Raw genomic sequence first — 24,526 nt, 5'->3', positions numbered from 1 at the left:
TCATTGCATGTGATTTTTCGGGCGGCGGTCCGCTTCGGCCGCGCTAATGTCTAGCCCATTGTTACGTTTTTGGTCAACGTTTGATCTTGTCCTTGTACTCTACGCAGGTCGCGGAGACGTCCAACGTCCTGTCTCCTATTCCACAAATACAGCTAGCATAACAGCGCTGGACAACTTAACGCTGTGATGGCAGCGCAGACGCATAACGCGGCGACCGCACTCCTTCCTACGGACATTCTCATCAACGTCCTGCACTACCTGACCCCATGGGAAATACTGACCTTCCGCCGTGTGCGTCTCAACATGTATCTGTCTCTCCATGCGTGCTCACGCGAGCTACAGGCATGCCGGCACTTCCGCGATGCGACTATGCACCGCGTCGTCTGGATCCATGCGCTTCAACAGGTGATCGACGACAACAACGTCTTCCCACCGTCGTTCCCTCTAGAGAAAATGTCGCTCTCTGAACTCACGCACGCCGTCTTTGCGCCCCGGAAGTTCTTCAATCTCGTACGGCGCGCCGACACACTGCCTGACCAGAAGGTCGCGCCGACCGCGCAGTTCATTTCAACCCTTTGGGACAACGAAGATGACCTCGGCAACCATTCATACCAAAGTGTGCATCTACTTCCCGGTGGACGATACGTAGTCGCGGCCATGCAGAAGGTCCTCCGTATCTTCGACATCGGCTACGGACCGCGTCCCAATGTTCGCACCCGGCCCATCTTCACGCTTCGCTGGACGCAGCTGGAGAACATTGCGCAAGGCGTGGAGAATACGTGGTGTGAAGTCCCACACGTAGAGTGGGAAGTGGACGGAGAGTCAACCGACGTGTTGTTGTTGTTCATATCAGTGACTCCGTATCCAGGGTTCGTACTTACCCTTCTTTCCGTGCTGGCTCTCATGATATCTCCAGGACCACAAGACCAGCCTCTATCGTTGTTTACAAGATCAGCGACATAGCCAGCAGTCCCCGAGGCCAGCAGTTGGCGCATCTGACGCTCTATCCAGAGATGTCGTCCGTTCACATCAAGAGCGTGGAGGGAACCCGCCTGGCATTCACCGCCTCGGAGTGCTTGGTCGGAGTCTGGGACTATGCCGACAACAGCATAAGCTTGTGGCGAACCGAGTCTTTGCAACAGACAGTACGACTTCCACGTTCAGACCTGGCAAGCAATCACTAAATGCACGCTCGCAGTGCATACTTTTTGGCGATTCCGCTTTTTGCGCAAGCTTTCATCGCGGACTCGTCATCTACGAGATTCCTCGGCTTCAGCCTGTGCACGCGGGTCTCAGCGTTTTGGAAGAGCACGCGTTCCTCCCCATGAATATCATATTCCAAGTGGGGAGTACGGTCGCTTCGTATAGGCGAGGGAAGGACCGGTTCTTCGACGTGCAAGAGGACCAAGGTCTAGTGACCCGCTACGTTTTCCCGGACTCAGCGCCCAATGCGCCCAGCGCAGGTACAACCCCCGTTCAGGTCTCGCAGTTCCGCGCGCACGAGGAGTACCCCGCGGAGATCATCGACATACTACGCCTCCCCCACCTCCATGTTGGCGACGAGGGCGTGTACACGGGCATACACTGCCCGGGGCTTTCCGAGTCCGACCCGCCAGGCGACGCCGCGCGCGTCAGTCTTCATCTGTCGAGTAGGCGGCCAAGTCCGGACGAGCAGCCTATCAACGCCTCTGTGACTCTCACGGACTGCTACGACCCTTGGTATCAGCGCGGATGGCGCACGGACTTGATCGACTTCTGCCCCCTGAGCGGACGCCTTTGTGCGGCCAACTTCGATGGGAATCGGCTCTCGGTCTTCGATTACATCACTCCGTACCCAGGAAGGGGATGAATGTATCTCTTGAGTAGTCAATGTGATTTCAAGGCGACCGACATCACATCCTTCTTCTGTCTTTTGTCTCTTGTAGGTATGTAGGTCGGCAAGAGCACAATTGTGGGTCCTTTTCAGGGGTGGCACGTGGTGCGGTTGCCAGCCCGATGGGCGAGAATCAAACCAGACCGCCATCTTGACGACAGCCTCTACCCTCTCGCCAGCTGTGAAGTGGGCAATCTTGTACCGGGAACGGCGCTCGACACTTAGCCCGTCCATTCAATGAACATGAGCGACCACGCCGTAATGACTTTCGAGCCTGGTGCTCTTCCCCGCGAGGGGGGATTCCTTGGTCTGCCGCAGGAAGTCCTTATCAGAATCCTTCGCTTTACGCATCCCCTCGACATCCTCCGCTTGCGTACGGTGCGTCGCGAATTTCTTCATGCCCGAGACTGAGAAACCTGAGCTTTCTCAGGTATGCAAATACCTTCGCGACTTGACGCTCCAGCGTATCATCTGGATCAACGCGCTGCGAGCGGCTGTCAACAGGAACGATGTCTTCCCACCTACCTTCCCTCTCAGCAACATGTCGGACACCGAGATTGAGCACGCAATATTCGGTCCTATCGAATTCTCCAGGATGGTCAGACAGCAAGGAGTACGCATCCTCGGCGACCACGAGACTACCCCCGATACGCCCTCCCTGCCCAAACTACTGCCCGTTGCACGCCGCGTGTTTCCCCTTGAGATCGGGGCCACGTCGCTCGCGATACACCCTCCCGATGTAATCTTGCTGCCAGGAGGACGCTACGTCGTTATCAAGACGGATAGAGCCATTCATATCGTCGATCTTGGCTATCACCCTGACTCCGTAATCAATGCGCGTCCAGTCTTTACTCTGCGTAAATCGGACCTGCTTAACATTCCGACGAATGATGATACTACGTGGCGTGTGGACAACTGGTCAGCGAGTGGACCTATGGGCGATCTGCTGCTGTACATCTCGGTTCAGCAATCCCCAGTGTAGGTTTGTTCTTTGGACTCCTTCCATTCAAGTTCACAGATGATTTGCAGATCCACAAACCATGGCGCTATTGCGATCTACAAGGTTGTGGATATAGCCAGTGCACCAGCAGGTCGTCAGATCGCACAGCTGACGATACCGGATCCTTCCCCCTTCCGCATTTGCAACGTCGAGGGAAATCGTGTCTGCTTCACTTCCGAGAATGGGGTTGTGGGAGTCTGGAATTTTGCCAGCGGACGCGCCGCCCGATGGCAGTCACGCAGTGCTTCTCTGAATAATCTGGTGCGTATGCTACCAAACCTCGCCCCACTCAGACTAACGCAGCCTCAGGTCGTACTGGCGCGAGACACCGTCATACTATGCATCCCAAGTTTTGGCACTATTGGCTATGAATTACCAGTACTGGAGCCAACCTCTACAGGCATCACGGGCCTCGCCGACGTAAAGACCGCCTTCACCCTCACTATTCCATTGCCTCGCTCGATGCGGCCTGCTGGCAGCTACGGGGCTTACTTTGGGAACGGCCAGGAGCACTTCTATGACTATCGCGCGGGTGTGGTTAGGCGTTTTGCTCTTCCAGGGGACTCACAACCGATGCCGTTGCCCCGCGAAGTAGCGAGGTTCAAGGCCATCCCGGACTACGAAGCAGAGTGGCTGGAGTGGTCCTACCTTCCTCGCCTGCACGTATGCGAAGACGGCGTTTTCACGGGCAGCCACTGTACTGGCCTGTTCGACGACGATCCCGAGCAGCCAGGAAGAGACGCGAAGATCAACTTGCACATGTCAGATCGCCGGTTTGGGAAGGACGCGCGGGGGATAGACGTGGCTGTCACGCTCTTGGACTACGAAGACGACGAGTTCCGCTTCGAGTGGGTGCCTCAGTCGATCGACTTTTGCCCAGTTTCCGGACGGCTTTGCGCCGCCGATAACGTCGATGGCGAATTGAACTTGTCGGTCTTCGACTACCTTGCCCCGTGCGCTCGCAGTGTAAGTAAGGCCTCGTAGCTTGAATGAATATAACGGATACATACGACCTACTCGTTGTGCTGTACCACCGACTTCACATATTTTTTTGCGATGGCGTACAGTCTTCCGTTCCACACTCGCCGCTTCGGTGCTTGACCGTACTTTTTCCTTGCGGGTAATTGTCAGTTGTGGGTCCACATTCGGCAACTAAACTCTCAAAATGATCGGTGATCAGACTAGGACACGCGATTGCCAGTGTCGCATATGTCGACTTGTACAAAACCTTGAGAGCGCGCTAGTGCACTTTGCGTGGACGTCATGCCCGACCTCGGCGGAGACGAACGACAGCTGCTACCTCTGCATGAGCTTCAGGGAGATGGTCGGCGTCGCTCCAGCAAGCTCGAGCTCCCGGACGATGTCTGGATCAACATTATGCGCTATCTGAAGCCCCTGGACATTGTGGCGCTGCGCCAGGTGCGTTATTCTGCTTCGAGTCAAGGGTTTTTCATTCGAGCAAGTACTGTATTTTGATAGACCTCTCGACGCCTCAAAGGGCCCAGCCTCAACAGGGCTGTTTGGATGCACGCGCTCCGAGTCGTCGTAGCAGACAATGGTGTTCATCCTTTGACCTTCCCCATCGACAAGATGTCGACCGCGGATCTCGAGAGCGCTGCGTCGTGTCCTCAGAAGCTCACTCGTATCCTTCTCCGCTTCGGGCAGAGCTTCCTTGCTCCCGTACCGCACCCTGAACCTGTGCACCGACGCGCCTTCTACATCAAGCAGGAGGGCGACAAACCCGTTGTCCGGAGCATTAGACTGCTTCCTGGCGGGAGATATCTCGTAGTCGAGAGGCTCGAAACAGTCCTCATCATGGACCTCGGCTGGCGCACGGAGGCCGTCATCCGCCGCAGCCCGATCTACATCTTGCACAAGAAGACCATTGGGGCTGGGCCTACGCGAGTCTGTACCCTGGAGCACCTGGTGTGGGATCAGGGCAATGGGAACCTTCGACTGTTCTTCGTCCTTAATGGGGATAGCTTTGTGTAGGTCCATTTCCTTCATGCATACGTCGACCCAGTCGCCAACGAAATTACTCGAATAGAGCAAACTCTGGCGGACCCGAGGTCATCGTTCACGAGGTATCCGACATTCTCTGCCACCCTCAGGGTTCCGTGATTGCCCGCCTCGACATAAGATCGGCATCTGGAGTCGAAGTCGGGAACTTGACGGCCCAGCAAGATTGCCTAGCAGTAGCCGTAGGTGATCTCACTGTTGTGTGGGATTACAAGAACCATAGCATGGCCAGTTTTGCCGGTCTTTCGAGTCCAGTCAGTTCTTTTGATTACTTGGATTGGCAATAACTTATCGAAGGACAGATGGCGCTCATACATGGCACCCTCGTCGGCAGCGGCTCTGAGTATGAGACCCTCGAGGTGTATTCTCTCCCGACACTCAGTCCCTCGCTTGCAATAGACCCAACACCCGCATCGCTGGCGCCCAAGCCGCAGCTTCAGTTCTCGCATTTCAACGTTGCCATCGTTTCTCCAAGCCTTGCGTTGCACCTCCCTCACGATTGTTACGAGCACGCCACCTGTTTTCTAGACAATGATCTCTGCCTCATCGAAGTTCGCTCCGATACTGGCCAACTGACGCGCTACGTGGTGGAGAAGGTATCACCAAAGCTGTCGAGTGCTCGAGCAGCCGTCTTCAAGATCGCTGAGTTCAACATCGGCGAGCACTCGATTCAGCGCCGGTACAGAATGAAATACCTGCGCGATCTTCGGGTATGCGACGACGGCATAGTGACGGGAGTAATGAAAATCGGAGCTGGGGAGGCGGGCAAAAGTTCTGCGATATACGTTCATATAGCCAGCAAAGGAGGGGACGACGCCCCTTACGAGGACCGGTTTGAGGCAACAAAGCGGCTGCTGGGCGCTGAGGATTGTGGTTGGAGGGAATGGGATACCTTCGACTTTTGCCCTATCTCTGGGCGACTGTGCACCATCGTTGGCTCGTATGTATCCGTCTTCGATTATGTTCCTTGCTTGAATAGGACGGAATAGGTTTACTACGAGCTTGTATCACGATCCAGCTCGTCTTGTCTCTGTCATTGCGCGTCGTCGTCTTACAGCTGCTATCAGATATGGTATGCTCTCTGGATTCCTCTGTCCTCATCAAGGTCGCATACGAGACGATGGATTGTCAGGACTTGCCCGAGTCAAACTATGGCCAGGTGTTATGTGTTGCTGTTGTGTTTGGTGGGTCCGCTCGTCTGAAGCCGTCGTCCTTCTGATCTTCCGTTGATGCACCATTGAACCCGACTTGAATTGCGCGCGCTCGTCAGATAGCAGCGCTCTTCAATGTCATAATTAGCCATCGGAAACAAGGCCCCCACCCTCGCAACATGATATGGGCAATACCCTCACCCACAAAACACCGCCCACCGACCTCGGCAGATGGGAAACGCTGCTCATAAGCCAGCGCCACAACGTGCGCGTGTCTGAGCGCCCGCTCGCAGCTTTCTTACTCCCGGACCCCGAGTAGTATACCCTCCCTCGCCGTCGCTGGCCAGCCCGAGATGTGGGCGCCTTCCACTCTTTCGACTATGGCAGCGCTGCTGGCGATGCAGCCGCTGGTCGCTGCTTGGGCGCCGGATCACATCCTGCGCATCAACAACGCGACAGTGGCCGCGGACTGCACTGAGCGACAGTCGGTGACGATCAATGGGACGTCTCCGGGCCCGACTTTGCGCGTGAGGGAAAGCGATGAGAGCGTCTGGATACGCGTCTACAATGACATGGAGGCGGAGAATACGACGCTTCACTGGCAGTGCGTATATTGCGTCGGGAACGGAGATCGCGAGCGCTTACATGACCTACAGTGGAATTTCGCAGTATGGATCTCCATTTGCAGACGGGACGCCTGCGACTAGTCAAGTGAGCAATGCCTTAACGTTCCCCCGAAATCTTGCTCATAGACGGGCTCGTTGAATAGTGGCCGATCGCACCTGGCGGTTACTTCGACTACGAGTTCAAGCTAGATCCTGGCTCGGCCGGAACGTACATGTAGTGCGTGCTACGATCACAACTTGCTGACAGTTTGCTGAGCGCTTCGACCTACCAGCCATACCCATGTCGGGTTCTCAGTGGTGACTGCATGTGCGTCCCCTTCGTTCGGTCGCAATCCTCTTTCTCAACCACCACACAGACGGCGCGCTCATCGTCGAGGACAAGGAGGCACCCCCATTCGAGTACGACGACGAGCGGCTGGTAGTCCTCGGCGACTTCTACTACAAGTCGGACTACAACCTCTCCTCCGGGCTGCTCGCAGCCCCATTCCAATGGACGAACGACCCCCAAGCGCTTACTGTCAATGGCAACGCGTACGGAGAATGCGATCCTGCAGTCAAGACATGCAAGTCCGGCTGCCACACCGAGGTGATCAGCGTCGAGCCCGACAGGACGTATCGAATCCGAGTGATTGGGGCAACGGCGCTTTCGTTCTTGTGTGAGCCTCCTTCCCTCTTCCCTCGCCCTCACACCCACATCGCTCATCGCTCGCTCACCTTCCCTCTCAGACATGGCCCTCGAGGACCACCCCGGCTTCGAGCTCATCGAAGTCGACGGCGACTACGTCAACAAGCATAACGCCTCCTTCCTCGAGGTCGCCTCCGGCCAGCGCTACTCCTTCCTCCTCCACACCAAAAGCGTCGACGAGCTCCGCGCGCTCGGCAAGACGCGCTTCTGGGCGAACCTGGAGTCCCGGTGGCGCACGACGCGGAGCTATGGGGGATGGATCTTGGAGTACAAGGTGGACGACCTACTGGCGGAGGGCGCTGACCCGAATGCGAAGGTCCCGCAGCTGAACAAGACGATACCTTTGCCGGCCGAGGCACCGTTTTGGGTCATGAATGAGTTGACGCCGTTGGACTCGACGCAGGCTCCGCCGGAGGATAGCGAGGTTTCGCGCGTCATCTTGGTCGATGGGACGCAGTTGAACTCGGGGGATAAGGCGCACCAGAAGACGTTTTGGCAGACACATGGGTATATGGTGCGTATCGGCGTCGTTATAAGTCTCGTTTCCCAATTGCTGATGCCAGGTATCAGTACACAGAGGACATGCCCTCAGTGCCCTACCTCATCCAAGCATACGAAGGCGGACTCAACATCGACTACGATGCCGCTCTCGCTAACGACGGGTATGACAACACCACGCATTCGATGCCCATCCGCGCGGGCGAGGTTGTCGACATTGTGTTTCTCAACGTCGCGAGCCCGACCGGCACGCTCGAGGCGCATCCGTGGCATAGTGCGTTTGCCTTACTCATCGTGAGGTTGCTTTGCTGACGGCGTACACCAGTCCACGGCAAGCACCCGTATGTCATGGCCTACGGCCTCGGCGAGTTCTCGCAGGAAGCGTACGTGGCGGCCCGCAAGAACATGACCGCGCCAATCAAGCGGGATACTGTGATGGGTGCGAGCATTCTCTATGGCTACCTTATCCCACTTTGCTCACTTCCAAATCTAGTCTACGCCGGCCCCGAAGGCATGGCCTACTCCAACACGACGATCCCTCAGGGGCAGGTCGCTGGGTGGACCGTGTTCCGCCTTCGCGCGGATGTCCCGGGAGCGTTCATGCTTCATTGTCACATTCAGCCTCATTTCACGATGGGCATGGGCACGGTGCTGCTGATTGGGATGGAGGAGCTTCCGCCGCTGCCGGATGGCTTCGCTGACCAGTATTTGTGAGTGTTTCCTTGCATGCCATGCCACTCTTTGTATGCGTGGCACCAACCCTGAATGGTTTCGCTTTGTGCATCATATTCACAAGTGCTTACCTTAACTCAACAGGACATACAATGCCACGCCGCCCGCAGAGCCTTTGAGTTTCTTTGCTCATGCAGGGTCCAGGTCTACTCGAAGATCACATTAGTTATCCCTTTCACATATTTATGGCGCTTAAGTTATGTGAGTGGCTTGTTCGAATTTTCGTGCGGCGTTCATATCAATGTCACAGGTCAGAACACGTACATACCTACTGATGTCAATCATTCATCCATCGATTGAAGGAGTCTGGGCTTCTCGTTCTCGTTCTTCTGTCATGGCGGACAGGGACTAGCGGCCTTTGTCGCAGCAGTGCGTTGGCTTCGAGGCTAACGAAACATACTATATATGGCAAGTTTTGGCGCTGACCGTGGTTGACGTCATCTCCGTCGGCTCCGGACTGTCATAAATGAACAATGGCCGTGCTAACCCCGTGATGGCCACGGGTCAAAGACAATGGTTGTCATAAACGGCTGGCCAGGGTCCACGCGTATATAAGGCGCTTGCGGCATTCCTGACTTGCATCTTCCCTCCATCATGTCCTTCGACGCGAACATGGATCAGAGCCCAGATTTCGCGCCGGCGCCGCCACCGCAGCCTGTCTCGACTGCCACTGACGACGCCAAAGCTGAAGAGGCGCGTCTGCGGCGTATTCGCGCGGATCCCATCCTCGACAAGATCTGTCGCTTTCACGCCAGACTTCTATCCTGGGAGGACGTCGTCAATCCCTCCGTCGACCCGACGAAGCTGCCAAAAGCCTCCTACAAGCGACGCATCGTGCCCTACAAGTGGCCTGTCTACCCTGACCCCGAGGACATCAAGTGGCCGACGATCTACGATGGCCCGAAAGGCAAAGAAGCCGCGAACGGGTGGCCGCTGTGGGGCGCGTCGCTGCACAGCTTCTACGCATATGAGATCGCGATGCCGGGCATCTTGATGTCGGCGATGGGCACGTTGAGTCGGACGGGGGCGTGGGCGAAGAGCGTTGGTGGCGAGTATCCGGACTGGGCCCGCCGCGAGATCGAGCAAGCCATGGACGAGCCTGACCCGGAACAGATCGAGGTCTACGATGTCAACAAGCTGCTGCTCGCTGCGGAGGAAGGCCGAGAACCAGCAACAAAGGAAGAACGAGAGTTTGTCAAGGCAAGAATCGCACAGTACGACTTGGTGAGTGTATCTCCTTTGTGCTTTGCTCCTCACCAGAAGTGGGCTTACGCGCTTATTAGGGACGCAAAGCACTGGTTGACCTCGAGTCTCACAGACCAGCACTGCCTTTTTCTACCGAGAAGCCGAGTCCCAAACTGGAGGCCCCACTGCGTATGCTACCGCAGGTACTGATTGTCCACGACCCCTGGAACACCCTCTCTATCGACTACATCAACGACAAGCATCAAGGCGACTGGACCCAGAAGAAAGACAAAGTGCGCAAGTACCGCCTCAGACACACCAGCAAATCCGCGGACACGGACAACCAAGTCTCATGCCTCATCGTCGGGCACGAAGACGGCGCAGGCTACGTACCGCCACCAATCCACGCCACCTCCCCCTCCGACTCGCTCGACAAGCACGCGGAAAACAAGGTCGCGCACCTCTACCTCGACCCGACGCACAAGAAGGGCGAGGGCAACCATTCGTCCGTGTTCGAGGCGGAGCTGGAGGTCCCCCGCACGCTCATCTCGCGGCCCGAGCTCTGCGACCGCTGTGTCCTGGAGGAACAGTGGAAGAGCTGGGATTGCATGGATGTCATCGGCATCCAACACCCAATCAAGGATAGTTGGGAATTCCGTTCTGCGGGCGAACAGTTGCCCAAGGCGCCCAGCTCCCACGAGAGGGCCAACTCCGGCGCGAGCTGGGAAGATATCCTGAAGGCCAAGGTCTCCGAGTTCGTCGAGGCGCTGAAGTCGGGCGAACCTGCGCGCTTGCCGCGCAACGTCGTGTGTGGCGGTCGGTTTAAGATGGCGCGCGCGTGGCACGCTGTCAACCTGCGACCGGACTACGAGCCGCAGCCCGCGCCGCGCGCTGAGATCGTGGCGGGGACAGAGGAAATCATCGTCAAGTACCCGCCGCGCAAGGACAGGAGCTACAAGGTCGAGCGCAACAAGTTCGAGATCAAGACGAAGGTGGAACCGCTGGACCCGGTTCGCAATCCCGTATGCCCACATGGACGAAGGGGCGACGCAGTACCCATCGCGCGCGTCCGCGTCGCCGCGAAGCTCTCGCACCGCGGGGATCCGCACCTGGCGAGCGAGGCGAAGGCCTACGAAGGGATGCCGAAGCATCTGTCGGAACACTGGAGCGGGTATAATATCCGGAAGCCGCTGCGCGCGCCGACGCCTTTGGGTGCGGTCCTGCCGCAGTGCTTCGGGTACTATGTGCCGGAGGCGGGGGAGGCGAAGGGACAGTACTTGAGCCCGATCTTGCTGGTCGAGGACTGCGGGGACCAGGTGACGGATAAGAGGCTGGATGCGAGTGAGGATGAGAGGTGAGGGTGTCAGGAGTTCATGATTGAGAGGAGAGCATTGCTGATCATTTGGACAGGCAAGAATGCGCGGACATGTACCTGCGACTGCACGAAGCGGGGTGGGTCCACGGGTCTGTCGCCTATCGCAACACCGTTGTGCAGAAGGGCCCGTTGTACCTCCCGCCCGACGAGCGTACAATGGACGAGCCGAGCTTCCGGATCATCGACTTTGGGCGCGCGGTGAAAGACGAGAAGGAAGGGCACGAGCTTCGGTGGCTCGAGAATGAGGACGTCCTCAAATGCTTCCATTGCGGGAATTGGTCGAAGAAGCAGCGAGTCTAGACGAAGGAAACTCAGAAGGAGGGTTGAAAGTGTTAGAGGTTTTCTCAAGAGCTGAGGTCATAGTTTCCGGGTGTATACTACTAGCGGGATGGACCCGTGCGATGTTTCCCGGGGGCAAGTGAGCGTCTCTGGCAAAGCAAACTGGTTGCTGGACAGTAGTAGGTACATTGTCATCGTTGATTGAGAGGTACTTCCGCCTAGAGCAATCAGTGCGAGTCGAGCTATGGCCCGTGAGTCACGGCTCTCCGCTCATCTATCTGTGTACAACATTTAAGGCTTTTTCATTATATTTCCATCCCATTCTCGCGCCAAGGTTCGCCATCGATATTCCGATCCCCATCCCCCTTACATCGTTCTCCGATGCGCACGTCTCATGTCAACCCACTATGCTCTTCCTTGTTGGACTTCAGCACAATTTTACGCATTTTGAGTGCTTCTTCAGCTGATGTCTATTAAGTAGAAATGGTATTACACCGCGTCTGCGTCGCGTAAAGTCGGCCTTGACTGCACGCTCAGAGTAAGAAGGAAATGTGACTTCAACCTAAGTGGCGCTCGCCAGCGTAGCCCTGCACGGGACCCATATAGGCATGACGCGCTGGTTGAAAGGAGAAGGGCACGCGGGTTCTCCGAGTCAGAGCCAGAAAGGTATAGTCTGAGCGTCGTCCAATGGTGAGGTTTAGAGGTTTTGTCAAAGCGGATCGCCCATTCAGTAAAAGTCCCTTCTTCCTTATAGAAGGGATAGTCATATTATTGCCAAGCTCTACGATCGGGCTCTAATGCTAACATCATCGGCACGAGAGGACAGTGGAGACCAGATAGCACATACGCACACGGGCGACCTCTAAGGTAAGATGGAAGGGGGTGGCAAGGATCCTATGGAGCTTCGATTGCGTCCAAGCTTCTTTCCTACTCAGATCAAACCCTCCAAGAAATCGTCGACCTTCTTGGCTTTTGGCGGTGCGGGTGTCGAGGTTGTTGCTGCAGGGGCAGGCTTTGAGGGCAGGTAGTCCGCAATGACAGAGTCGAAATCGGCGACTGGGGTGGGGACGGCAGCTTGACGAGCCTTAATCGAGGACTGCAGCATGGTGGAAACAATGAGCCGGCGGATTTCTGCACCGTCGAGGGGCTGAGAGGAAGATAGGTTAGTATTCAAACACATTCCATCATGAATGTAGGACACACCTTCTGCAGCGCCTCCTTGCCAGCCGCGGGGATCTTCTGTGGTATAGGCGACTCCGGCGGGGTGAAGGTGCCGAGGGGGCCAGACGCGAGACCCAGGAAGGTAAGGATATCACCCTTGGTAATCATCCCGCGCTTCCCCGTACCCGTAATCTTCGAGAGGTCTGTGATGTTGTTCTCGGCAAGTAAGCGGTGCACGGAGGGGAAGAGCGGGCGGTCGTGCGCTGGCGGGTGGTAATCGTGCGCGTCAGCCTTGGGCTCAGCTGGCGCGGTTGCAGAGGGAGAGGCGGAGGGGGGAGGGGCAGGGGATGCGGAGGAGGACTTGGCTGAAGGTTCCTCCTTCTTAGGTGCAGGCGCGTCGTCCTCCTTAGGTGGTTCGAGGTTGGAGATGTCGTCGCCCTCTTCAGCGAGGAGTGCAATGACCTTGCCGACGGGGATACCCTTGGCACCGTCGTCGACCTATTAAACAACTCAGTGAGGTTCATGAGGAAGTCGGTATGTTAGCGCACGATGATCTTGCCCATGATTCCATCCTCCTGCGCCTCAACGTCGATCGTTGCCTTGTCGGTTTCCTACAGAGCGTCAATTTCCTATTCCACTTCCAAAGCAGTACCACAACGCACAATCTCCAGCAACACGTCCCCAGCAGAGAACGAGTCGCCCTCCTTGACCTTCCACGAGTGGACGCCGCCCTCGGTCATGGTGGGGGACATAGCCGGCATGCGGAAACTTGTGATCGCCGCGCGCACCGCACTGTGGTGCAGCGCGCGGCGCGCAGCGAGTGCGCTGGTCGCTGCGCGGGCGGAGGCACTCAGGCGCAGGCTGGACATTTCGACGACGAGAGGGCGGTTGGAATTCGGGACAAGCCGCCGCCTACGGCTTTGGGGCGCGCTCCACGTGGTTGTGACGACTACTGATGTCACGGTTGAAGTTGAACTCGAGCTCGAACTGGTTCAGCCACTGTATGGGCAAGTCTCGTGAAGCGATATCTGGATATTGTCGCGCCAGATTCTCATGGGCCTGATATTGGCGCTGCAAGCGAATGATGAGAGGTATCTATACTGCCACGGTGACGCATGTCCACTTTACGACTGGGTAATAAGGATGCAGGAGGATAGGACGTCAACGGCCATGTATAGTGATAGTGGTTTATCCCTATGATAGATCGATATACAATCACGAAGTTGGGGAGATACTCGTACTGTGCTCGTGAGTGCATGGTCAATGCGGAACAAGAGGGCAGAATCTGGAGAAAAAATGGTCAACTAGGGAGGGCAACTTATATGAGGCGAAACCCACCCGAGCGGCTCATGGCAGTATCAGCTCAACATCGCCAACGAGCAAGCCTCGCACGCGTGACACGAAGTCAGGAGGGAATACCCTATTAGTCCGAGGCCACAGCTCGATGCGCTGAATGGGCGAGACCGAGGGTAGATGCGCGCGCGAATCAATCATTGCTACGAACGTGTCCACTATGGCGTCGTATTTGCGTGCACCAGCCGGTGACAGCTTGATCAAGTGCAATCTCTGTAAGCAAGGCAGAACAAGTGTATCCCGGGAACGGACAGTTAGATCGTCGAATAGGCGTAGGACGTTCAGGCTACAGTCGTCAAACACAAGCAGTTCGACTTGAGGTAGAAGTCGAAGTAATGGCCTCATGGATGCACCCTCTGCATCTGAAACGCAGAAATCGCATGCGGCGAAGGTCAAAAAGGTGATGTTGGGTGCGCGCTGTAGGAACGCCGAGAACAAGGGCCGTGCGGATTGCCAATACAAGCCTTGGAATTCCGCGGTAGAGAGGTTGGGTGTATTAAGGCTGGTCAGGCAGGTGCTCCTTCTCTCGAAACGAAGCACGCGAAGGTGGTCCATCAATAGAGGTGTCGCGAGTGCATCCCAAAGCTGGTACAAAAACATGTTTAACGGCGCCTTCAGCCCCCCTTCATCGATGTGGAGGGTTCTAAGACCGGGACAGAGCTTCAGAATTGCGATGAATGCGTCTGAGGGTCCGCCTAGCCTGAGCGTCAAGTCGGTCAAGGCAGACCACCGTAGACGAAGGTGCTGCCCAAACGTGTTGTCAACGACCGCCGTCAGATGAAGGCTGGACAAATTGATGGCATCCTCGAAAGTGTATATATTGGAGACGGTGGGTCGCACTTCCCCATCGTCCGTCCGCTCTGGAAGAAAATGCAGCTGCAATGATTCGAGACTAGAGAATGCGAGCGGACCGAGGGAGGAGAGCGCAGGCACCACATGGCGCGCATGCAGCGCAAGACGCAGGTCTTTGACACGACGGGATGGAAATTGGAGGCCGCTTCTCATCATTCCGGATACCGCGCGCAAGCAGAGCGTCTCCCTCGCATCCTCGTTCAAGGCCTCCCAAGCGTGGCGCTGACTATAGCTAGGATCTGCCCATATGGTGTATGACAGGGGCAGATTGGACGCATGCACAGGCCATTGCTCTATGCAAGATTGGGCTTGAGGGTTCGCGATACCGCGCAACGTCAGAATCAGCTGCTGCCAGAGAGTTGGCGTATCGTGTAATATCTGGCGCCACCAGCGACAGATATGTGTGAGGCGCAAGAGAGATTGCATGTGTGGCGGAACGGAATACTCGAAAGGTGGATCTGAGTGGGGTGTCGGTTCTATGGAGAGGGAGAAGATGTCACGTAGGGCGTCGACAGGCAGAGTGCGGATTGGCGATGCGGTGGCTTTCCGCAGAGCGTTGCATTGCGCCTCCATCCTTTCTCTCTCCCCGCGGATCAGGTCTAGTGCCTCATCAAGACACGCCTTTTCGACTGCTAAGCGGCGCAGATGTTCCTCTCTTTGAGTCAGAAGTGTGCTGATGAGATCCTTTTGCTGTGAAGATGCTAGAGCAGCATTAGAATACAGAGTGTCGAGGAGGGACGAGTCGCTAGGCTGGTTTGTGACCTCTCAGTGAGATCGGCAGGAGTTATGCCAGAACCACAACTCACGAGTGATGGGCTGGCTTCCAACAGAGCTTGGACGGATGAGTACATGCGATCAGCTCTGTTTCGCTGGTATCTGGAGATGGCAGATCTCAGGTGAAGGCGCTCGAGAGGATGTGGTCAGAGATCAAGTTGATGTCGAACAATGAAGTACGCTTGTCACGTCACTCTGTTCACCCAGATTGTTTGACTGTTGAATGCTTAATTTTTCTGTTTCTTGCTCCCTCCCACCATCTCGTTGCTCCAGCTATCGTAGGGGCTGGGACTCTACTTGTCCGTACGTCGACTCAACCTGCGCCGTCTGCTGTCAATCAATTGTTGCCTCGTGTTCGGCACTGTTCTGTGTGACGGCGAAAAGTCACTGTCACGATAACCCTCCATTCCGAACCGCGACCGTGACGGTGGACCAGTGTGGCGAGGATGTCGTTCACGTCACGCACGAGCTCGATCTTATCTCACCATGGACGACATTCATCCTCAACGACCCCCTCGACGTCCAGCAGAATCATGGAAGCCCTACTCACGATCCTCACCGGCCTCACCCTCCGACTCTCCATCCCCCTCCTCTCCCGCGGCGGCGACGTCCGCGTCCACTCTGCACTCATCGGCCTCTGGGAAGGCGTCGTGCTCTACTACTTCACGCGCAAGTCCCGCCGCTCGAGGCGCGCGGACATGTACATTGGCTTCGTCACTCGTTTGTTCGTCGACCTCGTCGTGACAGAGTCCCCCCTCCGTCTCGCACTCGTTATCATCTGGACCGGCATAGGCATGATTGTGGCGGACATCTCCCCAGGCCTCTACCGCGACACCGGCCTCGATCGCAAATGGCGCCGCCTCGTGCGCGACCTCCGCGTCCTCCGCTGGGACGTGCTGTCTACCATGAAGCCCAAAGCTCGCTCGAGCACCCGGCGCTCACGGACCGGGGGCACGGTTCGTTTTGAGGAGGACGATGAGACGGACACGGCAAGCACGCTTATATCGCCCTCTGGGACGACGCCGAGCTCGCGTACCGGATATGCCACGCCAACACCCACTACCACGAGGCATAGCACGACCACCGGATATGCGCCCTCGACGACCTCATCGCGTTCATACGTGTCAACATCATCCACCAGTTCCTCCTCCACGGCCACGCCGCAGAACATCGACGGACGATCGTCCTACCACACCGCCCGCCGCACTATCGCCCCAGTTCCCGGATACTTCCCAGGCGGTCTCATGAGCGAGACGGAATCGCAGGCTTCTGGTGCGTACATGCTTTTTGTGTCCCGCGCTACAAATACTCATATACATTCTGCAGTCCCCCAGTCGCCTACGCTTTCCAACTTGCCCCCGCTTCCGCCCTCCCTTCCCACGTCAGACCAACCCTCTGATGACAACGATGACCTCTACGCCTCTGACTCGTCCGACGACACCGAAGTGCCGCTCGACATACCGGACATGTTCACTGGTAGTCCCCTTGAGCCGGTGCATGAGGAGTATCACACGCAGGAGGAGTACTACACACAACCCGAGCACACCACCCCGGCGTTCTCCACTGCAACCTCTTCCGCTGCGTCATCCATCGCCCCGCCCTCCACCTCGCACTTCGAGACGCCGGCCGACGTGGTGGCGCCGCCCGAGTCGGAGGTCCCGGAGATCGAGGACGAGCACTTCCCGCCGACGCCGCCGCGAACAGAAAGCCCCGCCCCGTACATCCCGTCTCTGCCACCGGCCCTCGCATCTAACCGCGGGCCGTCTGCGACGGAGCGCGCTCTTGAGCGCGCCGCGAAGCTCGGGATCAAGCCCGTGATCCAGAAGTTCCACTCGGTCAAGGCTTTCTCTGCGCCGGCGACGACTGCGCCAACCCCAAGGGTGGCATCGCCGACTAAGCCCGTGCAAGTGGTCCCTCCACGCCCGGCGAGGAGCAGCCCCGCACCCGCGGTCCCCAACCGTGCTGCCTCCTGCTCGCCCCGACCCACGTCTGCTTCCCCACGGCCCGAGCACGCCAAGCGGGGCTCGTTGGACAGCACGAAGCGCATCTCCCGCCTCGGCATTCAAGAAGCGCCCGCGCCGCCTGAAGAACGTCCACTCTCGACGGCGACGAGCGGGTTCTGGCCCCTGTTCTCCTCCGGCACCTCGAGCAAGTCGAGCAAGCACAGCAAGAAGGGCCCACCATCCAGCGCTGCGAGCAGCGAGGCGCCAGACCCGAACGACCTGAGCTTCCTGGAGCCGCCGAAGCCGAGGCCTGTGAAGAAGAGCAAGGAGGAGGCAAAGCAGATGCGGAGCGTGCCCGAGGGCGAGGAGGTATCGTCCTCTGCTAGCAACGAGGTCTACGCGGACGCGGCGGCGTTGGAGCAGCAGGAGAAGGCGGAGGAGAAGTACAGGGAGTCGCTGGTCCGGGATGCGGAGTTCTACGACCAGGATCCGGAGGGGCAGCAAGATGGGCAGCAAGCGGACGGACAGCAGTCAGAAGTGTCTGCCATTCCTCAGCACCTGCGTGAGAACCCGAACGACCGGACGCCGCCTCCGTCGTATGCGCTGGCGAACCCGCTGGATGAATTTGTGGGCGGGTTCTATGTGCCGGGGGTGAATGACACCCAGCAGCAGCAGCGGGAGAAGTCGGAGGCTGGCGCTCCTTCGGCTGTGGGTGGGCAATCTAACGTTGGTGCGCAGTCGAACGTTGGCGGGCGGTCTCGTGCACCGTCGACCACGGGCGGGCAGTCGAATGTCGGCGGGCAGTCGACCGCAGGGGGACGTTCTGCCGCGCCTTCGCAGGTCGGCGCGCAGTCGAATGCCGCGACCCAGTCGAATGCCGGAGCCCAGTCCAATGTCGGTTCTCAGTCCAATGCTGGCTCTCAATCCACCGTCGGTCCTCAATCCACCATCGGCCCTCAATCAACCGTCGGTCGCCAGTCTAGCGTCGGTCGTCAGTCAAGTGTTGGCACCCAGTCTAATGCGGCCAGACGTTCAGTGCTCGGTGGTCGCTCCGCTATCGGAGGTCGACCGTCGACCGTGGACGAGGAGTCGACCCAGCCTTCGACGGTTGGAAACTCGACTGCTGGCTCCGCTTGGGGTGCGCGATCGCAGGCGCCCGCGCAGTCCAATGCGGGTGCGCCGTCTACTGTCGGTGGGGCGCCGTCCACTGCGGGCCCCGCGCAGTCCAATGTTGGCGGTCAGTCCACTGTCGGGGGCAAGTCCAATGCCGGAGCTCAGTCGGCCGTCGGAGGCAAGTCTGCTGCTGGTGCCAAGTCTAACGCGCCCTCCGCCGCTGGTGGTCAATCTGCAGCAGCCTCGAATGCGCCTCCGCCTACAGCCGCAGGTGTTCCTCTTCCCGAATCGGTCGTCGAAAGCACCCGGGCATCGACTGTTGCTGGCCGGCCCGCTCAGTCGGCTGCCGGTGTTCCTCTTCCTGCATCTTCTGTAGGCACTGCTGCAGGTGTTGCCCTCCCTCCATCCGTTGCGCCTCCGTCCATTGCGCCTACTCGGCGACCAAGTGTGGAGGACACACGCTCTGCATGGGGCGCCCCTTCTATCTATGAGCGCGAAGACGACGACAACGACACACTCGCACCGGATGACTCGATTTCGATGGCGCCCGTACGCAGTTACCGGCAGCAGCCACCCCCTCTGCAACAGAAGACCTCGAGAGGGAACCTCTGGGACCGCTTGGGTAGCGCGCTCGCTGGGACCCCGAAGCCCGCGGAGAAGCCGGCCCAGCCCGCTCAACCCGAAAGACGAGGGAGCGCAGAAAGCACGCGCCAACGCACGTCAAGCAACGCAGGGCGGACGAACGCGGGCCCGCCTCCCAGCGTCTACCCGGGGAGCTCGTTCGGTCGCGGGGAGACGGAGGCTGGGACCCGGGCGCCGAGTCAGGCACCGGGTGCTCCCAGCGCAGTCGGAGGTGCGAGTGTGTACCCTGGCAGCACATGGGATGGTGCTCCGAGCGAAGTCGGTGGTGCGCCAAGCGAGGTTGGAAGCGTGTACCCTGGCAGCACTTGGGAGGGTCGCGCGAAGACCGAGGTCGGCGTGGCGGAGAGCGAAGTTGGCAGCGTCTATCCGGGTAGCACTTGGGGCGGCGCCAAAAGCGTCGTTGGTCAGAATGCACGTCCTGCTGTGCGCGGTGGCAAGGCGGAGAGCGTCTACCCAGGCAACTTCTTTGGCGATGAGGCGAGCGTTGCGCCAGAAAGCGTTGTCGGCGGCGGTGCGGGCGCGAAGAGCGTGTATCCGGGCAGCACCTTCGGCGCGCTAGAGGAGCAGCGCGAGGACGAGGAGGTCAACTCGGGCTTTGGCTCAGGGCTCACGACGCCGGAGAAGCGACCGCAAAACATCGACGAGGTGCTCGCGGCTGCAGAGGGCGAGGATGAGGACGAGCCAATTGAGGACGAGACCGAGATCCCCGACACGCCCCTGGAAAAGGCCATGTACGCTCTGAACATGGACAAGCCGAAGGAGGGAGAGGCTCCGGGAGCTCTGCGCCGGCGCAAAACCCGCGTGTCTCGTATCGTGCACGAGATGTTGAACGACACCCAAGTGGTGGATGGCCCGAAGGCCCTCGAGTTCAACATCACCGGCAATGCCAACGCGGTCGACTGCCTTCGGAAGGTGGAGCAGCGTGTCGCAACACTTGTCGCGCGGCAGCTTTCCGTGCGCAGTGATCAGGGTAGCGTGCACAGCGGCGAGGATGTCGTTCTCACCGTGACGGTGCCCAAGGGTATCAAGGGCGCGCCTCTCAAGCGCAAGTTGACCAATGGGCTGAAAGAGTACGTCGTTATCTTGGTTCAGGAAGCTTTGGCGCGTGCTGACGATCTTTTGCAGGAAAAAGTTGACTGTAGCGGAAGACAAGAACAATGCAAGGGTGATCAGCGTAGTGATCCCACAGAAGAGCGTCGGCTGAGCTGTTCTTCCTCCTTCATTACCAAGTCTTGTCTGTCTCGCGCTACCTGTCCGTCTTTGCTGTCTGTCCGTGTTGCTTTCGAAGTGCTGTTTACATACCTTCATGACTTACGATTTCGAACACTTCTCGCGATACCTTTACTTACCTTGACGGCTACCAGCCACTACTGGCTGCGGCAGTCGCACGACATGCTGACCTTTTTTTACGATTCGATGCTGCTTACGAACGGGCTGGAAAACCCAGGTGTACTACTTCATGACGGTGTCTTGACTATATTCTTAGGTAGAACTGAATGCTTGATATTTATCGACTTGCATGAGTGCACAACGTTGTCAATGGACGAGGGGGCCCGCATGTTGTGACTGAGCGTGACTGTGGCAAGTTCACGCGTAAAACTGATGCTACCCTCCTTGATCATGACCACTACGGCCTGGTGGTGGCAAGGTGGTGGCCAACAAAGTTCCTTCACTAGGTCAACGCTACCATAGATAACAGTTTAAGTGGCCATGTATCCATCCGTTCAAGCCCTGCTTGACGCCAGTCTTCCATTCGTGCGTAGTGACTTTCCCAAATTCCCTTTTATCTTACTGACAGAAAATCCTGTAGCCCGATGACCCATCCGTCAATGACATCCTACATCACAATGCTGCTCTGGAGTCCTCCAGGCAAGAGGATACCATCGGCAAGTTGCTGTTACAACGGGAGGCATATCTGCGCAGCTTGACAGCTGAGAAAAGACGTCTTGATGAGGCCATGGGCCTCATCCTCAAGGAGATCAACTCGATAGAGGCTCAATGCGATGTCTTGCGAAAGTCCACCACATCGCCTATTCGCGCCCTGCCTGTCGACGTCCTCCGTGCAATATTCTACCTCTGTGTAGAGCCGACTGTTCTGGATCCAGCATTTGAATGCTCTGTTCCGCCACACATGCAATCTCTGTTGCGCCTCACCCATGTCTGTAAATGGTGGCGCCTGATCGTACACGACATGCCTACTCTGTGGCAATGGCTGGTTTTGACGTTGCGCAATCTCGCTCACCCCGAGGCCCATTCTTGCATAGAGCAGTGGCCTGTGCACGCGTCCGATCTGCCCTTAGCTTATACAATTTGCGCGGACCCGAAAGACCATCCCTCTTGGAACCTTTTGAGTGGACGAAATGCTCTTAAGGCGCTCTGCTCGCGCGCGGTATCCCAGTTGATGAGGAACCAGTCTCAATTCCCATCTCACCGCTTGCGCGTTCTGTACATCATGGTCCCTGCGCAGTACTTGATTCCTGCACTCTCCCTTCTTCCACCACGCGCATTCCCCAGGCTTAGGTCCTTACAGTTATACCTCCCGAAACGGTACTCTAACGAAACTGGACGCGCGCTGCCGTTGACGTCCCCTATACGCGCATTCGAGGATGCCACTCGACTCACCACATTGCAGCTGGTCATGGTCATCGACGAGACGCTGGCAGACCATCTTCATCTGCCATGGTCTTCCCTTACTGCTCTAACGCTTCATATACAAGGACCTTCTTGTGCATTTATCGCGATCTTGCAACTCTGCCCGCGGCTCATAAAGCTCCACATTGACGAAAGGGCTCTGAAATTCCCGCCAAACACACACCTAGGCATGCTCTGGGATACGCTTGCTGGGCGCGGCATGCGGCATGATGATCTCCGCACGCTCAGCTTTAAGCAGACAAGCACCTGCCTCACCAGCCTTGACGCACCCAAGTTGTCCAACGCCGAATTGCATGGCATCATTTGGCATAGTGCGAGGCCCTTGTTCGTAGCGTTCCTACAGCGCGCGTCCAACATCACATCCTTGACTCTCGTCGATTGCGATTTCTCCGACTCACACAATGATGGCTTGCCCCTGATGCCGATGTGGCGTCTCCTCTCGCAGGTCGAAGAGCTTGTTCTCGATAATTGCGCATTTAGCGTTCTGATGCTCGTTGATGAGTTGATTGTCCGCTCCGGAGAAACGCCTGTTCTCCCCTACCTCAAAGATCTGCGCATCCTCGAGCTGAGAGGAAACCCGCCATGCGATCCCGATCTCATGGTGGACAAGTTTGCTGCGATGGTCGAATCGCGCATGCGTCCGCGCCCCGGGGTCTCGCCCATTCGCCGTGTCGAGCTGTGGCCTCGGGATCAAGAGACATTTTCCCCTGACTTTTCCCTGCGCGTTCAGGATATACTGGGTGACAGTGTCAAGCTGGTGCTACCTTGAGCCACGGAGGTATGTCGTAGTACTCATGTGCTACTATTTTTCCTTTATGCTGGACTTTACTCGATCGATTATCAGAAAAGCTGTTGAGGGCTTCAGCCTGAGGGCATGGAGCTTTCGAGTCCCTACCTGCCTCGGCGCTGTCGTCTCCATTTCGCGCAATGGAATGCGGCTACTTGATCCTCTCATTGAATCGCCTTCACGCGCAGTCGTGCTGTCTATAGTCTATAGTAGCCACTTCGGTCTTCAACGTAGCTATATACATTGTACGCCTCAAACATCTGTTTCTCAGGACGCCAATTTCGTCCGTCTAGCATTGCTCATATATAAACACATTGCCATGCCCTCTTAGAGAATATCTTGTACTCCATACTCTCGATCCTAAGTAAACGCCATAGCATCGCTCATGGTCTTGACCGTCTTGCCATCCTCCTTCGTCACCCAGTTGAACAGCGGACGCGCGGTATGCGTGGTATACCACTCGTCGATGGCGTCTAGCGCTGCCTTTCCCCAGTCATAGGCCGCGTGCGCAGATCGGTCGGTGGGCCCGTCGACAAACAGAATGATGCTCTCGTTGTACGGCTGGATGAAGCCCGCGCTGATGCCGTTCTTGATCATCTGCCGCAGCGGGTCGTAATAGCCGAGGACGTTGAGGAGGATGACGGCTGGGCAGGGTTGAGTGTCAATCGACGGTGAATGGCTATTGAGATTGGAAAGAACGACTCACGCTTCCGATGAATGCCCAGTTGCGTCCATGTCGATACTTCCATGACCTCCTCGAACGTGCCGAAGCCGCCAGGGAGGCCGAAGAATACTTCAGCTCGTCGCGCCATCTCGACCTTGCGGTCGTGCATTGAGTTCACGACGATCTGCGAATCGGCACACGATTAATATGAGCCGGCTACCTTCAATTCGCGAAGTCAATTTACCGTCTCGACCGCTTCTCTCCCCTTCTCATTGAGCTCGACGGTCACCTTCGACTCTGACTTTTCGCCTTCGCCGCCTTGCGCGACCATAGCGTAGGGCACGACGCCCGTGACCTTGCCTTTTCCGTTCAGGACGGCGCCAGAAACGGTGCCCATGAGGCCCTTCGAGCCACCGCCATATACGAGCGGGCGACCAGCTTTGGCGATAGCAGTACCGAGAGCTGCGCGATAGAATGTTGTGAAGACGATATTTAGGTTGCAAGATGCAAATGTGAACTTACAATCTGCTGCTTTGACATAGGCAGGCTCATTCCCAGTAGAGGACGCGCAGTATACGGCAACAGCCGCGGTTTTGCTGGGTGCTGGCGAGGCAGACATGGTCCTTGCGGCTACTGATCGGTCAGAGATGGGTCCTGATCCTATGTCGATCATCTGTGGCTATGTCGAGAAAGGCATGGAAGAAGGGGGGATAGACAGCCAGAGAGATCATCGGAGAGAGGATTCCATGCCAGTCACGCGTCACCTCTTCTCTGACAACCTCTGAAGGGCAGGATCGTCTCGTTGCTTCAGAAGCCTTGCCCTGAGGGTGAAGTGATGGGGCTGTCACGTACCTTTTCAGAGCTTCTTACTGGAGATGGTGGTGGTCGAAGGAAAGAAGGGAAGCAGCGTGCTTGTAACAGCCGGCACGCACATGTCGGCCTTCCTAGGCGTGACTCGCCCTAACTGACTCCCTGTCAATGTCACCGATGACATGCATATCCGGTGCACGAGCCGGGGACCATCAAGTTCAATGATATAACTGCGAGAGGTAGAATAGACAGAAGTAATCGGGGTGAAAAGCAAGCCTGGAATAGAAATATTCATTTGCTCAAGTCGAACATGTCCAAGCGTATTTGGTTTCTCGGCAAGGATGCCGACGAG

At 57.3% G+C, this 24,526-nt stretch overlaps 10 protein-coding genes across 10 annotated transcripts; 7 read left to right on the top strand and 3 right to left on the bottom strand.

Annotated features, from left to right (window-relative positions):
* The first annotated feature begins 92 nt into the window (after nucleotides 1–92).
* Nucleotides 93–1,902, top strand: SCHCODRAFT_02604687 (uncharacterized protein). The gene is made up of 4 exons (XM_050344120.1): nucleotides 93–291; nucleotides 343–869; nucleotides 917–1,145; nucleotides 1,199–1,902. The coding sequence occupies exons 1-4, from the start codon at nucleotides 187–189 to the stop codon at nucleotides 1,847–1,849; spliced, it is 1,512 nt and encodes a 503-aa protein (XP_050202672.1). The 5' UTR covers nucleotides 93–186; the 3' UTR covers nucleotides 1,850–1,902.
* A 181-nt stretch (nucleotides 1,903–2,083) lies between these two features.
* Nucleotides 2,084–3,953, top strand: SCHCODRAFT_02769051 (uncharacterized protein). Its single transcript, XM_003035375.2, has 4 exons — nucleotides 2,084–2,251; nucleotides 2,304–2,851; nucleotides 2,903–3,134; nucleotides 3,183–3,953. The coding sequence occupies exons 1-4, from the start codon at nucleotides 2,111–2,113 to the stop codon at nucleotides 3,855–3,857; spliced, it is 1,596 nt and encodes a 531-aa protein (XP_003035421.2). The 5' UTR covers nucleotides 2,084–2,110; the 3' UTR covers nucleotides 3,858–3,953.
* Nucleotides 3,954–4,094: 141 nt separating this feature from the next.
* On the top strand, nucleotides 4,095–6,052 carry SCHCODRAFT_02604683 (uncharacterized protein). The gene is made up of 4 exons (XM_050344119.1): nucleotides 4,095–4,292; nucleotides 4,353–4,861; nucleotides 4,921–5,146; nucleotides 5,195–6,052. The coding sequence occupies exons 1-4, from the start codon at nucleotides 4,137–4,139 to the stop codon at nucleotides 5,879–5,881; spliced, it is 1,578 nt and encodes a 525-aa protein (XP_050202671.1). The 5' UTR covers nucleotides 4,095–4,136; the 3' UTR covers nucleotides 5,882–6,052.
* Nucleotides 6,053–6,157: 105 nt separating this feature from the next.
* Nucleotides 6,158–9,020, top strand: SCHCODRAFT_02604681 (uncharacterized protein). Its single transcript, XM_050344118.1, has 11 exons — nucleotides 6,158–6,647; nucleotides 6,700–6,754; nucleotides 6,813–6,886; nucleotides 6,942–6,976; nucleotides 7,026–7,325; nucleotides 7,396–7,868; nucleotides 7,925–8,126; nucleotides 8,178–8,291; nucleotides 8,346–8,562; nucleotides 8,669–8,785; nucleotides 8,835–9,020. The coding sequence occupies exons 1-10, from the start codon at nucleotides 6,397–6,399 to the stop codon at nucleotides 8,748–8,750; spliced, it is 1,803 nt and encodes a 600-aa protein (XP_050202670.1). The 5' UTR covers nucleotides 6,158–6,396; the 3' UTR covers nucleotides 8,751–8,785; nucleotides 8,835–9,020.
* A 1,888-nt stretch (nucleotides 9,021–10,908) lies between these two features.
* SCHCODRAFT_02484286 (uncharacterized protein) lies at nucleotides 10,909–11,444 on the top strand (the record flags this gene model as incomplete). Its single annotated transcript, XM_003035377.2, has 2 exons — nucleotides 10,909–11,123; nucleotides 11,180–11,444. 2 exons carry the CDS (start codon nucleotides 10,909–10,911, stop codon nucleotides 11,442–11,444), a joined length of 480 nt encoding a protein of 159 aa, XP_003035423.1.
* A 705-nt stretch (nucleotides 11,445–12,149) lies between these two features.
* SCHCODRAFT_02604675 (single hybrid motif-containing protein) lies at nucleotides 12,150–13,517 on the bottom strand. Its single transcript, XM_003036183.2, has 4 exons — nucleotides 13,247–13,517; nucleotides 13,133–13,195; nucleotides 12,627–13,082; nucleotides 12,150–12,570 (listed from the first exon to the last, which is right to left on the bottom strand). The coding sequence occupies exons 1-4, from the start codon at nucleotides 13,451–13,453 to the stop codon at nucleotides 12,355–12,357; spliced, it is 942 nt and encodes a 313-aa protein (XP_003036229.1). The 5' UTR covers nucleotides 13,454–13,517; the 3' UTR covers nucleotides 12,150–12,354.
* A 139-nt stretch (nucleotides 13,518–13,656) lies between these two features.
* Nucleotides 13,657–15,640, bottom strand: SCHCODRAFT_01147006 (uncharacterized protein; the record flags this gene model as incomplete). The annotated part of the gene is made up of 3 exons (XM_003036184.3): nucleotides 13,657–13,869; nucleotides 13,923–15,539; nucleotides 15,596–15,640. 2 exons carry the CDS (start codon nucleotides 15,638–15,640, stop codon nucleotides 13,932–13,934), a joined length of 1,653 nt encoding a protein of 550 aa, XP_003036230.1. The 3' UTR covers nucleotides 13,657–13,869; nucleotides 13,923–13,931.
* A 183-nt stretch (nucleotides 15,641–15,823) lies between these two features.
* SCHCODRAFT_02604668 (uncharacterized protein) lies at nucleotides 15,824–20,811 on the top strand. Its single transcript, XM_003035378.2, has 3 exons — nucleotides 15,824–16,835; nucleotides 16,890–20,331; nucleotides 20,387–20,811. Exons 1-3 carry the CDS (start codon nucleotides 16,097–16,099, stop codon nucleotides 20,463–20,465), a joined length of 4,260 nt encoding a protein of 1,419 aa, XP_003035424.2. The 5' UTR covers nucleotides 15,824–16,096; the 3' UTR covers nucleotides 20,466–20,811.
* Nucleotides 20,812–20,893: 82 nt separating this feature from the next.
* On the top strand, nucleotides 20,894–22,783 carry SCHCODRAFT_02523536 (uncharacterized protein). Its single transcript, XM_050343500.1, has 2 exons — nucleotides 20,894–21,016; nucleotides 21,072–22,783. The coding sequence occupies exons 1-2, from the start codon at nucleotides 20,972–20,974 to the stop codon at nucleotides 22,680–22,682; spliced, it is 1,656 nt and encodes a 551-aa protein (XP_050202669.1). The 5' UTR covers nucleotides 20,894–20,971; the 3' UTR covers nucleotides 22,683–22,783.
* Nucleotides 22,784–22,891: 108 nt separating this feature from the next.
* Nucleotides 22,892–24,124, bottom strand: SCHCODRAFT_02604665 (uncharacterized protein). The gene is made up of 4 exons (XM_003036185.2): nucleotides 23,887–24,124; nucleotides 23,609–23,826; nucleotides 23,407–23,548; nucleotides 22,892–23,344 (listed from the first exon to the last, which is right to left on the bottom strand). Exons 1-4 carry the CDS (start codon nucleotides 23,981–23,983, stop codon nucleotides 23,061–23,063), a joined length of 741 nt encoding a protein of 246 aa, XP_003036231.2. The 5' UTR covers nucleotides 23,984–24,124; the 3' UTR covers nucleotides 22,892–23,060.
* Nucleotides 24,125–24,526: the final 402 nt, after the last annotated feature.

The sequence above is a fragment of the Schizophyllum commune genome, assembly GCF_000143185.2.
Source record: "Schizophyllum commune H4-8 unplaced genomic scaffold SCHCOscaffold_1, whole genome shotgun sequence".
NCBI classification, from domain to species: domain Eukaryota; kingdom Fungi; phylum Basidiomycota; class Agaricomycetes; order Agaricales; family Schizophyllaceae; genus Schizophyllum; species Schizophyllum commune.
The sequence above is the reverse complement of the archived record's forward strand: the minus strand, read 5'-3'. Positions and strand labels throughout refer to the sequence as shown.

Excerpts from the sequence above, each read along its gene's own strand:
- SCHCODRAFT_02604681 (XM_050344118.1), top strand. The coding sequence starts at position 6,397 with ATGTGGGCGCCTTCCACTCTTTCGACTATGGCAGCGCTGCTGGCGATG. Across the intron at positions 7,326-7,395 it reads AACGGCGCTTTCGTTCTTGT|ACATGGCCCTCGAGGACCAC; the intron begins GTGAGCCTCCTT and ends CTTCCCTCTCAG. Across the intron at positions 7,869-7,924 it reads GGCAGACACATGGGTATATG|TACACAGAGGACATGCCCTC; the intron begins GTGCGTATCGGC and ends GCCAGGTATCAG.
- SCHCODRAFT_02604665 (XM_003036185.2), bottom strand. The coding sequence starts at position 23,983 with ATGTCTGCCTCGCCAGCACCCAGCAAAACCGCGGCTGTTGCCGTATAC. Across the intron at positions 23,549-23,608 it reads GGAGAGAAGCGGTCGAGACG|ATCGTCGTGAACTCAATGCA; the intron begins GTAAATTGACTT and ends GCCGATTCGCAG. Across the intron at positions 23,345-23,406 it reads ACTGGGCATTCATCGGAAGC|CCGTCATCCTCCTCAACGTC; the intron begins GTGAGTCGTTCT and ends AACCCTGCCCAG.
- SCHCODRAFT_02604675 (XM_003036183.2), bottom strand. The coding sequence starts at position 13,453 with ATGTCCAGCCTGCGCCTGAGTGCCTCCGCCCGCGCAGCGACCAGCGCA. Across the intron at positions 13,083-13,132 it reads GAATCATGGGCAAGATCATC|GTCGACGACGGTGCCAAGGG; the intron begins GTGCGCTAACAT and ends GTTGTTTAATAG. Across the intron at positions 12,571-12,626 it reads GCAAGGAGGCGCTGCAGAAG|CCCCTCGACGGTGCAGAAAT; the intron begins GTGTGTCCTACA and ends TCTTCCTCTCAG.
- SCHCODRAFT_02523536 (XM_050343500.1), top strand. The coding sequence starts at position 20,972 with ATGTATCCATCCGTTCAAGCCCTGCTTGACGCCAGTCTTCCATTC. Across the intron at positions 21,017-21,071 it reads TTGACGCCAGTCTTCCATTC|CCCGATGACCCATCCGTCAA; the intron begins GTGCGTAGTGAC and ends AAAATCCTGTAG.
- SCHCODRAFT_02604668 (XM_003035378.2), top strand. The coding sequence starts at position 16,097 with ATGGAAGCCCTACTCACGATCCTCACCGGCCTCACCCTCCGACTCTCC. Across the intron at positions 16,836-16,889 it reads GACGGAATCGCAGGCTTCTG|TCCCCCAGTCGCCTACGCTT; the intron begins GTGCGTACATGC and ends TACATTCTGCAG. Across the intron at positions 20,332-20,386 it reads TTGACCAATGGGCTGAAAGA|GAAAAAGTTGACTGTAGCGG; the intron begins GTACGTCGTTAT and ends GATCTTTTGCAG.
- SCHCODRAFT_02604687 (XM_050344120.1), top strand. The coding sequence starts at position 187 with ATGGCAGCGCAGACGCATAACGCGGCGACCGCACTCCTTCCTACGGAC. Across the intron at positions 292-342 it reads AAATACTGACCTTCCGCCGT|GCATGCCGGCACTTCCGCGA; the intron begins GTGCGTCTCAAC and ends CGCGAGCTACAG. Across the intron at positions 1,146-1,198 it reads CCGAGTCTTTGCAACAGACA|TGCATACTTTTTGGCGATTC; the intron begins GTACGACTTCCA and ends GCACGCTCGCAG.
- SCHCODRAFT_02604683 (XM_050344119.1), top strand. The coding sequence starts at position 4,137 with ATGCCCGACCTCGGCGGAGACGAACGACAGCTGCTACCTCTGCATGAG. Across the intron at positions 4,862-4,920 it reads CTTAATGGGGATAGCTTTGT|AGCAAACTCTGGCGGACCCG; the intron begins GTAGGTCCATTT and ends TTACTCGAATAG. Across the intron at positions 5,147-5,194 it reads TTGCCGGTCTTTCGAGTCCA|ATGGCGCTCATACATGGCAC; the intron begins GTCAGTTCTTTT and ends ATCGAAGGACAG.
- SCHCODRAFT_02769051 (XM_003035375.2), top strand. The coding sequence starts at position 2,111 with ATGAACATGAGCGACCACGCCGTAATGACTTTCGAGCCTGGTGCTCTT. Across the intron at positions 2,252-2,303 it reads ACATCCTCCGCTTGCGTACG|GTATGCAAATACCTTCGCGA; the intron begins GTGCGTCGCGAA and ends GAGCTTTCTCAG. Across the intron at positions 2,852-2,902 it reads TCGGTTCAGCAATCCCCAGT|ATCCACAAACCATGGCGCTA; the intron begins GTAGGTTTGTTC and ends GATGATTTGCAG.